Here is a 14,499-nt window from a genome sequence, read left to right on the forward strand (position 1 = left end):
ATTTCCCCCAAGAATCTCCTCTTGTTCTATATCAAACATGCAGGGGTCCAATTAACCAAACAAATAATTGAACATAAATAAATACTACTCTGAAACATTGAGCACGTCCACAGAGGGAAGGATGCACATCATTAGGAGCAATATTACCCAACACTCTTAGAAAATGGAACAGTTTTTTATTTCTAAAAGCAAATTGTTTGTTGTGCGTGCTCAAATCTTTTTTCTCCAGTAGGTCTACTATACTGCAAATTAATTTCCACCAATTGAAAGATGGATTGTATACAGTTCAGCAGCTCATAGACTATCTATCATTGGCTCGCTGATGTATTACGGCACCGTGCCATTGGCTGGGGAGACATTTCCTCTGAGCCAAATTGAAGAGAGAATGAAAGGGATACTTCAGGATTTTACCATTTTTATGTCTGTGTGTCCAGTATGAAGGAAGATAGAGGTAGCTTCTCAAGCCAATGCTAACTAGCGTTAGCGCAATGGCTAAAGGTCTATGGTATGTTCTAGCACGCTAGCAGATACCCATAGACTTCCAGCCATTGCGCTAACGCTAGTTAGCATTGGCTTGAGAAACTACCTCTAACTTCCTTCACACTGGACCGAGGAACTTGAAGCTGTCGACACCACTCCACTACAGCCCGATCAATGTGGACATTTCCTGTGGTCCACGATCAGATCCTTTGTCTTGCTGATGCTAAGGGAGAGGTTGTTATCCTAGCACCACACTGCCAGGTCACTGACCTCCTCCCTATATACTGTCTCATCATCGTCAGTGATCAGGCCAACCACTGTCGTGTGAAAAATGAATGATGGTGTTTGAGTCGTGAACGGCCACGCTGTCGTAGGTGAACAGAGAGTACAAGGAAGAGACTAAGCACGCACCCCTGTGGGGCCCCCGATGTTAATGGTCCAGTGTGGCGGATATGTTGTTGCCTACCTTCACCACCTGGGGCGGCATCCCGGGAAGTTCAAGATCCAGTTGCAAGAAGGAGGTGTTCAGTCCCAGGGTCCTGAGCTTTCGTGATAAGCTTGAAGGGCACTATGGTGTTGGGATATGTACGTACGGTCACTGTGGGGGCGATGTCATCGGATCACTTATTAATGAAGCCGGAGACTGATGTGGTGTACTCCTCAATGTTACCGGACCAATCCGGGAACATATTCCAGTCTTTGCTAGCGAAACAGTCGTGTCGCTTAGCATCCGCTTCATTGGACCACTTCGTATTGAACACGTCACTGGTACTTCCCGTTTGAGTTTTTACTGGTCAGCAGGAATCAGGAGGATAGAGTTATGGTCAGATTTGCCAAACGGATGGAGAGCTTTGCATTGTGTTTCTGTGTGTGGAGTAAAGGTGATGTAGTGTTTTTTTTCCGCCTCGAGTTGCACAGGTAACATGCTGGTAAAAATGAGGCGAGACAGATTTCAGTTTCTCCGCATTAAAATCACAGGCAAATAGGAGCGCCGCCTCTGGATGTGCATGGTCTTGTTTGCTTATGGCACTATACAGGTCGTCGAGAGTGGTCTTGTGCCAGTATCGCTGTTTTTTGGAGATAAATAGACATGTGATGAAAACTCTCTCGGTAAATAGTATGGTCTGCAGCTCATCCTGAGGTATTCTAACTCAGGCGAGAAAAACCTAGAGACTTCCTTTACATTCGAGCACCAGCTGTGGCTAACAAAGAGACACACACCGCCCCCTTAACCTTACCTGCCGTTTTGGTCTTGACGATGCACAGAAAAAACAACTAGATGTACAGTACCAGACAAAAGTTTAGACACACCTACTCATTCAAGGGTTTTTCTTTATTTTTATTCAGTGAATAACAGTGAAGATATCATACCTATGAAATAACACATATGGAATCATGTAGAAAGTGTTAAACAAATCAAATTATATTTTATATTTGAGATTCTTCAAAGTAGCCACCCTTTGCCTTAATGACAGCTTTGCACACTCTTGGCATTCTCTCAACCAGCTTCATGAGGTAGTCACCTGGAATGTATTTCAAGTAACAGGTGTGCCTCGTTAAAAGGTAATTTGTGGAATTTCTTTCTTTCTTAATATGTTTAAACCAATCAGTTGTGTTGTGACAAGGTAGGGGTGGTATACAGAAGATAGCCCTATTTGGTGAAAGACCAAGTCCATATAATGGCAAGAACAGTTTAAATATAAGCAAAAAGAAACGACAGTCCATCATTACTTTAAGACATGAAGGTCAGTCAATGCGGAACATTTCAAGAAAGTTTCTTCAAGTGCAGTCGCAAAAACCATCAAGCACTATGATGAAACTGGCTCTCATGAGGACCACCACAGGAAAGGAAGACCCAGAATCAACAGGACAATGATCCTACACTCCTCCAGGCTGTGTAAGGGCTATTTGACCAAGAAGGAGAGTGATGGAGTGCTGCATCAGATGACCTGGCCTCCACAATCACCCGACCTCAACCCAATTGAGATGGTTTGGGATGAGTTGGACCGCAGAGTGAAGAAAAAGCAGTGAACAAGTGCTCAGCATATGTGGGAACTCCTTCAAGACTGTTGGAAAAGCATTCCTCATGAAGCTGGTTGAGAGAATGCCAAGAGTGTGCAAAGCTGTCGTCAAGGCAAAGGGTGGCTACTTTGAAGAATCTCAACTATATATGTCATAGTTTTGATATCTTCACTATTATTCTAAAAAATAAAGAGAAACCCTTGAATGAGGGTTCAAACTGTTGACTGGTACTGTTTATTACCCACGTCCTTGTTCAGCTGCAACTCCAAGAAATACACAATATCACAGTTCTTCAGGATCCGTTGATATGATAGTCTCAAACGGAACTCGTCCAGATTGTTCTCTTGTGATTGTACGTTCGCCAGTAGAATGGCGGGTAGAGACGGTTTATTTACTCGCCATTGTAGTCTCGTCAGGGAGACCACTAGTTTGCCTCTCTTGCGCCGTCTTATCCTCTTTGGAGTCCCAGGGATTAAGGCCTGGTCCGGAATGAGCTGTATGTCCAATCAGGCTTTATTGTGCCCTTAGGACAGTCTAAGATACTGATGTGGAAACAGACATTTTCCCTTTTCATCCAAATCCTGGCCAATTCAGATATGATATATATATGGTTAGTTTGATGACGTGACAAAGAGAGAGAGAGCAACAGAGAGAGAGAGAGAGAGAGAGAGAGAGAAAGAGAGAGAGAAGAGAGAGAGAGAGAGAGAGAGAGAGAGAGAGAGAGAGAGAGAGAGAGAGATAACAACATAGCGGACTTACAGCTTCCCTGAAGTCTCCCTCTTTGGGCGACAGTGTGACTGCCAGGTCTAGAGTTCCCAGGTCATGGTCGGGGTACTGGGGGTCCTCAAGGTCAAGGGTCACGTCCAGGTTCCTGAAGTGGCAGAGGGAGGACACAGTGACCCGCACGCACATGCACACGCACACATGTACACACACTCCCTAGCAAACCTGTGTGTGTCATGTAAATACAAGTCATTTGCATTTCCATGGAAGTACACTAGAGGGCAGTGGTGCATTGAATAAGTTCCATTGAACCAAGTTTCAAGGGAAATGGGGACACAAATAGGTGATTTGTGGGCCTTATAGAGAGAGAGAGATAAGCAAACAAGGACAACAATTGTGAGTGACAAAGAAAACCGATGACATGGCTGAGAGACATAGAGACAGAATGTGTGGGAGAAGAGAGAGAGAGAGAGAGAGAGAGAGAGAGAGAGAGAGAGAGAGAGAGAGAGAGAGAGAATATGCTTCTGTGTGAGACAGGAGAAAAAGGAGACGGAGATGGAGAAGAAAAGGAAGGAAGAGAAGCAGAAGGAGATGGGGGATGGAGAAAGAGAGGGATGAGATGGAGGGATGAAGGGAAGGACAAGAAGACAAGGAGGAGAAATAAGAGAAAGATGGGTGAAGGAAAGAGAGAGAGCATGAGAGTGAGCATGAAAGAGAGAGAGAGAGCGCGAGAGAGTACAATAAAAAAAAAGAGAGAAAGTGCAACAGAGAAAGAAAGAGCAAGAGTTGAAGGAGAGGTGTAAAGTTGAGTGTTTCCCCTGTTCTGTCCAGACCTCTGGTGTTCCAGGGACTCCAGGTAGAGGTATGCCGAACCCATGAAGTCATCCTGAAGGCCAAAGTCATAGTCAAACACCTGCAGGACACAACACACTGTTACCATAGAGACCGCATACTGTATTGTATAGGGTTGCAAAAAATCTGGTACCTTTCCCAAAATGCCCAGGTCTTCCAGAAATACTGTCTAGATGACTTGGGATTTCGGGCTTATTCCCTCCTGATTCCCGGGAATATTACAACCAGGTTTTCTGGGAAGTTACTAGATTTTTGCAACCCTAGTACTGTACTCTGCTCAGGTGTACTGCACTGTAGTACAGTTGAAGTCAGAAGTTTACATACACTTATGTTGGAGTCATTAAAACTAGTTTTTTAACAACTCCACAAATTTCCTGTTAACAAACTATAGTTTTGGCAAGTTGGTTAGGACATTTATTAAGTAATTTTTTCAACAATTGTTTACAGACAGATTATTTGACGTATAATTCACTGTATTACAATTCCAGTGGGTCAGAAGTTTATATACACTAAGTTGACTGTGCCTTTAAACAGCTTGGAAAATTCCAGAAAATGATGTCATTGCTTTAGAAGCTTCTGATAGGCTGATTGACATCATTTGAGTCAATTGGAGGTGTACCTGTGGATGTATTTCAAGGCCTACCTTAAAACTCAGTGCCTCCTTGCTTGACATCATGGGAAAATCAAAAGAAATACGCCAAGACCTCAGAAAAAAAAATTGTAGACCTCGACAAGTCTGATTCATCCTTGGGAGCAATTTCCAAACACCTGTAGGTACCACGTTCATCTGTACAAATAATAGTACGCAAGTTTAAACACCATGGGACCACGCAGCTGAAATACTGCTCAGGAAGGAGATGCGTTCTGTCTCCTAGAGATGAACGTACTTTGATGCGAAAAGTGCAAATCAATCCCAGATCAACAGACCCTGTGAAAATGCTGGAAGAAACAGGTACAAAAGTATCTATATGCACAGTAAAACGAGTCCTATATCGAAATAACCTGAAAGGCCGCTCAGCAAGGAAGAAACCACTGATCCAAAACTGCCGTAAAAAAGCCAGACTACAGTTGGCAACTACAGATGGGGTCAAAGATCATACTTTTTTGAGAAATGTCCTCTGGTCTGATGAAACAAAAATAGAGCTTTTTGGCCATAATGACCATCGTTATGTTTGAAGGAAGAACACCATCCCAACCGTGAAGCACGGGGGTGGCAGCATCATGTTGTGGGGGTGCTTTGCTGCAGGACGGACTGGTGCACTTCACAACATAGATGGCATCATGAAGAGGGAAAATGTTGTGGATATATTGAAACAACATCTCAAGACATCAGTCAGGAAGTTAAAGCTTGGTCGCAAATGGGTCCTCCAAATGGACAATGACCCCAAGCATACATACAAAGTTGAGGCAAAATGGCTTAAGGACAACAGAGTTAAGGTATTGGAGTGGCCATCACAAAGCCCTGACCTCAATCCTATAGAACATTTGTGGGCAGAACTGAAAAAGCGTGTGCGAGCAAGGAGGCCTACAAACCTGACTCAGTTACACCAGCTCTGTCAGGAGGAATGGGCCAAAATTCACCCAACTTATTGTGGGAAGCTTGTGGAAGGCTATCCAAAACGTGTGACCCAAGTTAAACAATTGTAAGGCAATGCTACCAAATTCTAATTGAGTGTATGTAAACTTCTGACCCACTGGGAATGTGAGGAAGGAAATAAAAGCTGTTGTTCTGACATTTCACATTCTTAAAGTAAAGTTGTGATGTCAGGAATCGTGAAAAACTGAGTTTAAATGTATTTGGCAAAGGTGTACTGTAAACTTCCGACTTCAACTGTATATGCATTCATTTACTTTATATTCCTTTCATTTTCACATTACATGGCACAAGTCCACAGAAATTAGCGCTGTACTCGAATAACCACATCACACTTTCCCAAACGTCACAATGACATGTTTAAGATGGAGGCAATGGTTAGACAAAGTATATAAAGATAGTACTAATGCTTGAAAATACATGTGTTAATATCCCAAAACAGTGCAGTAGCTCTGCGTCCTCCTACCTTGACATAGAGAGGTTCTCGGAGGCTGTCCACAAGGAGGCTGACTTTCTCGTCCCACACTGGGTTCAGGTTCTTATTGATGGTCCTGCTCCTGAACACCTCCTTCCCACCGATCTTAAACTTCACATACGGATCACTTGTCCCTGGACAGAAGACAACAACACGGAGGGAAGATGGGGGTTAGTATTACCTGTCCATAGAGACAGGAGGGAGATTTCTTCTGCGCAAAAGAGATTTGGGTGAAACTGATGAGATAATGGTGCTTTGTTTTGGGAAAAAGCCAGGTGCCCAAGATGGTGCATAATGACTAAATATTGTTTTCGATATGCCTCCTCGTGTATTGCTTACTGAATCTAGTAATACATCTGTAACGTAATGTCATGCATGTTGTCCTATTCAGAGTTGAATCTCTTTTACCGCGCTGTAGGGGTAAACAGATGTATCTCTCTCCCTCCCTCCCTCCCTCGCTCTCTCTCTCTCTCTCTCTCTCCCCCTCTCTCTTTCTTTTCCTCCCTACCTCCCCCCGGTCTAAGGCAGCCTGTCCTCTCCTCTCTGTTGTTATAGTGAGTTGTGTTAATGTTTGTGAGCATGAGGGTGCTAACCAGGGCAAGGCAGGTCAGGTCACACAGACAAAACACTGTCTGGCCTCAAGACTCATGTCATGTAACTCACACTCCAGGCCCTGTTATCTACAAAAGTACTGCCAACAGAACTGCAGTAGGCTAAAATGCTTTTGTAGATAACTTGGACGCATTTTTGGAAACAAAAGATGCTCTACAGGGATGACGGGGGCCATCCATCCAAATCATCTTGGTGCCTGGACCCTGTCCTCGCATTTCAAGGCCGTGTTGAGACATTGACTCCAAAACAGCCCAACCACTGCTCAGGTACCTCATCCCATTCCCGCTATTTCACAGTGTTATCATTGTACTGCCACAGACAACCGTATTCCCAGGGATATTGTCAGTGATAACCTTGTGACCATAAAGATGAATTTCACTGTTAGCCCTGTTACTGTTAACCCAATTGGGAGACCCACTGTGGTAAGCTCGTCCGGTGCTATTATTTCAAATGACACAAATATGGATACCCTGCTGTTTTCTAATCGTGTGAAAGGCTCGGGCTGTTTCATATCAACTTACGAAGTTTGATTTCAAAGATGGACCTTCTTGATATCTGTATGCATGACACAAGCCTGGATATGCTGGTTCTCACAGACTTAACTAAATGGCTCAATCCCAGATAAGGACATTGATATTGCTGATTACAACATCTTCAGGTGTGACAGTCAGAAAAAGAGAGAGGGGTGGCTATATTTGGGAAATAAACACTTGTGGCATCATGTTCTCTAAACATAACTATCCTATCATTTTTATTTTTGTACTATTTCTGAGTATTTAAACCCTTTTCTTTCATCTGATTTAGTTGTGTTAGGAAGTTTTTACTTAGATAGAGTATGGGTTACTCCAGCCTCTGGACTTTATCCTGACTCAACTGATTGCAAAATGGATTCATGCCAAATGGATTCAGTGGTGCTAATGATCTGAGTGATCACTGTCCTATTGCATGAATTAGAGATACCAATTCTCTAAAGAACTGTCAGATTGTTATGATGAGAAATCAAGGCCTGGGCCAAGGCTACAAAAGTTGACTGTAGCTAATTGGCATTTTTTTTTAAGGCAATTGAGAAATAGATACACTTCGTCAATCAAGAAAGCTACATCTAGAAACTTTCTAAGTCCTATCTCAGACTCTGCTGGTGAGCCGTCTAAAGTTTGGAAAACAGTTCATCCACTGACATGTCGAAATTCCTCTCCACAGGCTTTGCTTTAAAAATAAATAAATGATGGTTTAATTTAAGCTGGTCCGCCAGTCGACTGCCTGCGCCTCTTGGCTCACTTGGAAGTTCTTTTCAATAACCTTGCGCAAGATTGATGACGCACTGGGCAGATTTGCTCCTCTGATTTCAGAATCTTTAACACATATTTTTAACCTTACAATTATTTCTGGTATCATCCCCAGGGTCTGGAAGGTGGCCCATATACTCCCCCTTCACAAAGGTGGTGACCCGTGACCTAAATAATTATTGCCCCATTTCATAACTCACTTGGACTAGCAAAAATTCTAGAATCCTTGCTAAATACTCACCTACGAAATGATTTCTAAATGTACACCAGTCAGGTTTCAGACCAGGTTATTTGGTTTTAAACCATGTTCTTAATAGCTTGGATAAGAAGAAACACTGTGCAGTCCTTTTTATTGACCTGTCTAAAGCCTTCGACAATGTGGATCACCCATTACTTTTCATTACTTATTCAGAGGCTTTCATCAATTGGCCTGGACCAGGCTGCCTGTAGTTAGTTTGGAAATTATTTAAAGGACAGTGTTAAATCACGTTTTCCAGACATTTCAAGAGGTGTCCCACAGGGATTAACTCTTGGTCTGGTTCTTTTCACTATTTACATGAACTAATATTGGCACTAAATGCAGGTAAAACCAAGTATATTTATTTTCCAAATCACGTAAAAATATATCCGATGATTTATTCATACATACTTTGGATGGTGCCCTCACTGATCATGTCCTCGATTATAAATATCTGGGCATCTGGATTGACGAAAAGCTATCTTACAAAAAAGCACGTTGATGAGTTAGTTAAGATATTAAGAATGAAAATAGCCTTCTATAGTAACAGGTCCTGTCTTTTGTTAAATAGCAGAAAACAAATCATTCAGCCAATATTCATTCTGGTTATTGACTATGGAGCTATCGCCTATATGAATGCAGCTGCTACGGTATTGAAGCCGTTGGACACAGTTTAACATAGCAAATTGCACTTTACTACGCATCATTGCATTTTGTATCAGAAAGTAAACTGGCCTTCCTTGAAGTCTCATAGATCGATACACTTCTGCCATACCTCACCTCATTGTTCACCTTCAAGCGTACAAGTTACCAGACCCGGACTCAGGGATGGCTGACCCTGGAGACCCCTTCAATCTCCACTGAGTTACGTAATTCTGCATCTACTTTTTCCCCCCGCTTGGTGGAGTAATCTCCTCAAGTCGTTAAAGTTGGCGTATTTGGTGCCTCTAAAGCAATTCAGGGGGATGTTAAGAGGGTCTTTTTACGGAATAATGTGTTTGTTTAATATGACTGTGTTCTGCCTTTCATGTATTGTATAATTAATTTTTTATCAAGATATGTATAGTGTAATTATTGTTTATTGATGTAGTTTATTGATTTGTTTGACAGGTCGTCATTGTTAATAAGAATTTGTTCTTAATTGACCTAACTGTACAAAATAAAGGTAAAGCATAATTGTATTTTAATGTGACTAAGGATACAGACTAATAGGCTGCTTCTGGAACATGCTGTGGGGTCATAGGCCTCAGGACTAAAAAGGCTCTCTTTAATTAACAGCTCACTCTCATTAAAACTATCCTCTCTTGAACTGTGGCTAATTTGAAGCTGTTTTGTGAAGGGTACACCCACATGACAGCATACACAAGTATACACACCAGGCCAGGGGTCATTTCAAATTGAAAGAAGTCGACTCAGGGAGTAAACTTAGAAAACAATTGAAAATGTGAAAGAACGGCTTCCATTTTCAACGACTTCTCAATAAACCGAGGAGCAGAAGCTGTTTACTTTAAACATTTTCAATTTTTAATAAATTCACTTCCTGGATTGATTGCCTTCAATTCGAAATTGACCCCATGGCCTGGTGTGTATACTTGTGTATGCTGTCATGTGGGTGCACCCTTCACAAAACAGCTTCAAATTAGCCACAGTTCAAGAGAGGATAGTTTTAATGAGAGTGAGCTGCATGAACACACACACACACACACACACACACACACACACACACACACACACACACACACACACACACACACACACACACACACACACACACACACACACACACACACACACACACACACACACACACACACACACACACACACACACACACACACACAGCAGAGGAGCTCGAATGCTTGATATTGACCATTAGATGGGGGTGTTTACCTAGTTGTCCCTGTGTCTGCTAGATCCTGCTGATTCGGACTCATCACCAAAACTGGCCAAGTAGAGAGGACAGAAGCTTCACTCTATCACACACAGGTAACCCAATATACGCATGCATAAACATGCATAAACATTACCCGTGCCTATATGCAAAAACACTGATTTATTGGGACTATAATCTGAGCCCACTCTTATATCCACAACTCTATTCCTGACATCCCTGACATCCCTTAAAAATCGGTGAACTGGTTTATAGTTCTCTCTATATGAAATCAATCCTGGTGGAAAGCACACGAAAACGATAAATGTAAAGCAAATATGACTGCGTAGATAGATAATGTTGGTGGACGGGCCTCCTTCAGTCGGAACCAATGGGTTTGGACAGGCACTTTATCTAATTTGAATAAACATAAACACAGAGTAGCTTTCAAAATGTCATAGTCATGGACATCCGAGCTTTGTTTGGAGAGGAGATAATGGAGTTCATCAGCTTGACAGTCTGCTCACGATCAGTGGTCCATAGTAACCTGGGTAGTGGTTAAAGCTGGATCATGTGTGCGTGCATGCATGCAGGCACACACCTCAATCTCACAATGAGTGTGTGTGTGTGTGTGTGTGTGTGTGTGTGTGTGTGTGTGTGTGTGTGTGTGTGTGTGTGTGTGTGTGTGTGTGTGTGTATCGCCACTGAATATCCATCATACCTTTCTGAGGTTGTTGGTCACTTTGTGTCACATGATTGCAGACCAAACCCAACTCAGCATAATTTGACAGACGTCACTGTGTTTTCTTAACCGCACCCCTTCCTCCTTCACCAGCTCACACTGAGAACAGAACTTGGGACCTCTGTCTCAGACACACGAACGTCCCCTTGACAACGTCTTAGCTAGCTAAGCTCCACTGAAAAGCTAGCAATTTGTTGGTGTGGGTGGATATTTTTGAAACTGAAGAGTGAGTTTACCAATCCCCCATCGGTCACACAGTCTCTCATCCTCCATCCCCGTAAGTCTATCTGATATCAGCAGCCAACCACCCACTCTCCTTACTGACCCCGCAGAGGCAAGAATGGAGGCCAGGGCTGGCTGGGAGCTTGGCACTGTGTGTGTTTCCACGTGTCTTTTCAGATTAGCATCAAAGCAATGATCATCCGTCGCTACTACAGTCATTAAACCTACCACACAAACCGCATTAACATAATCACACAGTCACCCACCCACTCAAATAATCAAAACGAGCGAACGTGCACACATGGAGTGTTAGAGTGTTAGTGTGGCATTAATATCAATACAAAACAGCCCTATCACCAATCCCCTCTCGGGATGACATTAGACAACTAACTATGCAATCCACAAACACTACACACACACACATTCTCACAGGTGTCGGACAAACTCACCTACATACCCTGAACTGTGTTTAGGGGTCATATTTATTAGGCTTGGGCGGTATGAAGATTTTCACATCTTCATACCATCCTTCTCTCACCCGGGATTAACGGTATTACCAGCATAGCACGCAAGGTGGCGTTGAAAATGCAAGAAAATCCCAGAATGCAAACACAATTAGCACAAACTAATAGCGAAATCACATATAAGCTGTTAGCTAAATGCTAACGAGTGAAAATGAACGTAAACGAATTGCAAAGACAGGCAAATCCCCCTCATAAAGTTATACAAGGATAGCTAGTAGCTTCTGAACGTCATCTTCGGTGAGTGTGGACATTTACAAGAGAAAGTGAACGAGAGAAATTGGGTAAATGAACAAAGTTGTGATGGATGCTTTTCTGAAGGAAGAGCAGCAGGTGTTCACGGAGCAGAGGAGAGAAGAACGGAGGGGAAAAAACACTAGAAGGAAGCACAGGGAAGAAAATGGCAACTGTACAGATAACTCATCCAGAGCCCTTGACCTCTGGCAGAAAGCCATTATAAGGTATCTGATGGCAAACATTTAGTAGTGAATTGCAAAATGGAACCTCATCCTCTCGTGTACGCCACACAACATAGACTCACCGATAGATATTGAACTCTATGGACTCACCAGCTCCCGATTTCTCCCGTTGTGCTATTTACAAAACAAACGTGACTGGCTCAATTCTTCTGGGGAATTATGGCAAGCTTCATAATGTGACAGGTGAAATGAAGAATGCAATCTGCTTTATCTCTTAACGTATTGCACATGACTGCAGGTAAAAAGGAGCTACAAATATTCACATTTATTGAAAAACGTCCAATAAATAGTGTAGTAGTTACTAGTTAGTAATGGGTGTCAACAGAAAATACATGTGAAAGACAGTAGGTGTTGAAACCATTGAGAGTTATATGGAAGGTACTTGTAAAAATGGAAACTTTAACCACACACACTTGGTTCACTTCATTTACCAGTGGAACATTCAGTGTAATGACTTAGTAAGTACTGAAAACAGACTATTTCCCCCTCATTATTTGGTGTGCCGTTACAAAGAAATAACAATTGACGGACGGACACTTAAAAGCCAGAGTTATTCTATTCTTCCCTTTACCAGGACAATCACATAATGGCTAGAAAAAAAAAAAAAAAAAAAAAGAATTTGTGAAGCCAGAACAGGTCAACCCAAATTCAGAGTCCTACATCAGATGCTCTGGGTCTCATATGGATCAGGCAATAAGCCGAGAAATCCGCTATGGGATCCCCACACGATGTATCTAGTCTCTGGACACGCTCCACTCCTCCCCTTTCCCCCTGCTGGGGGGATAATATCCCCCGGGACAACCACCAGAGAAGCTGCTGCTCTCAACACACCACCATGGCCAGCTTTACGACGCAACAAATGTGTATGTTAACGCTGTCCATCCGACAGGCTGAAGAGCATGAAATGAAGGTGCCTGCCTGGAATGGTGCTGGAAGTGGCTGGTCTTAGGTGGTTGGTGTGTGTGTGTGTGTGTGTTATATCTCACACGCAGATGGACTGGTGGTCAGGGGAACAGGCACTATGGAGCGTGGGAATGAAAAAGCGGGCAGAGGCCCATCTTCCTCAGTCAGCTCTGCTCCGTACGTCATCATCACTCACAGTGCCCACGTAGAATGTCTTCTACACGCAGGGACGCGTGGACGCGTGCAGGGTCTACGGATGTCGCCGTCCAAACCTCTCGAACCAAGTAAAAATCACGAGTGTACGGAGGAGGTGAATCAAGTTGACTCCGAGACGAGCAGAGCTCCAAGCTCCATGTGTTCCTGAACCTGAGGCTTATTTATGTGGCCAATTAAACTGTATTGGATTCCAGCTACCCTCAACTAACTTGACAGGCAGCTGAAAAGGCAATCCAATACACACTCGTCTCCGCTCTCATCAACTTCAGAGGGAATAAGAGGGAATAAAACATGCCAGGTAGGTCGGCTCCCTTGCCAGACATTAAAATGGCATCAATCTGATTTTTACTTACAGTAAGTTGACCTCGTGAAGTATCATAGCATGAGTTCGTCACCTCGGACCTCATACGGTCCTACACCTGAGAGAAAATGTGCATCACCCAGTGGTAGCTGTCAACAACACATGTTTGACATCACTTTTGACATCACCGGCTGAGGTCCCTCCAAACAGAGTCAGGTCAGTTGAAGGGAGTGGGCCCATACTGCCACCACTATCCTGACTCAACAGTAGTGTCTGCCAGCCCAGAAGACAGAAGGTGTGTACGTCATACCTGGATCATTGGGATATACCACCAACCTATTTTCCGGTGAAACACATATGACAGCATGGTTTTCTGCTGTTCATATCGTGTGAACTGTATGCTGAACCCACAAGACGAGCATTAGAAAATCCCGACCAATAAAAACACATTTCCCTAGGCTACCTGTATGTATGTATGTATGTATTGTATGTATGTATTGTATGTATGTATGTATGTATGTATGTATGTATGTATGTATGTATGTATGTATGTATGTATGTATGTATGTATGTATGTATGTATGTATGTATGTATGTATGTATGTATGTATGTATGTATGTATGTATGTATGTATGTATGTATGTATGTATGTACACGTACACTGAGTGTACACAACATTAGGAACACCTTCCTATTATTGAGTTGCACCCCTCACCCCTTTTGCTCTCAGAACAGCTTCAATTCATCGGGGCATGGATTCTACAAGGTGTCAAAAGCGTTTCATAGGGATACTGGTCCATGTTGACTCCAATGCTTCCCACAGTCGTGTCAAGTTGGCTGGTTGTCCTCTGGGGTGGTGGACCATTCTTGATACACACGGGAGACTGTTGAGAAAAACCCAGCAGCGCTGCAGTTCTTGACACAAACCGGTGCGCCTGGCACCTACTACCATACCCCGTTCA

At 43.0% G+C, this 14,499-nt stretch overlaps 1 protein-coding gene across 9 annotated transcripts in view; it reads right to left on the minus strand.

Moving 5' to 3' along the window:
• LOC118358022 (multiple C2 and transmembrane domain-containing protein 1-like) overlaps positions 1-14,499 on the minus strand; it is a 213,395-nt gene that overhangs the window by 96,563 nt on the left and 102,333 nt on the right. For all 9 annotated transcript variants that reach the window (XM_052478509.1, XM_052478513.1, XM_052478508.1 and 6 more), the window contains exons 3-5: positions 6,138-6,280; positions 4,059-4,138; positions 3,262-3,373 (exon numbers count right to left, since the gene is read on the minus strand). In XM_052478509.1, coding sequence (XP_052334469.1) covers positions 3,262-3,373; positions 4,059-4,138; positions 6,138-6,280 — 335 coding nt within the window. The remainder of the gene's footprint in view (positions 1-3,261; positions 3,374-4,058; positions 4,139-6,137; positions 6,281-14,499) is intronic.

The sequence above is a fragment of the Oncorhynchus keta genome, chromosome 25, assembly GCF_023373465.1.
Source record: "Oncorhynchus keta strain PuntledgeMale-10-30-2019 chromosome 25, Oket_V2, whole genome shotgun sequence".
Classification (NCBI taxonomy): domain Eukaryota; kingdom Metazoa; phylum Chordata; class Actinopteri; order Salmoniformes; family Salmonidae; genus Oncorhynchus; species Oncorhynchus keta.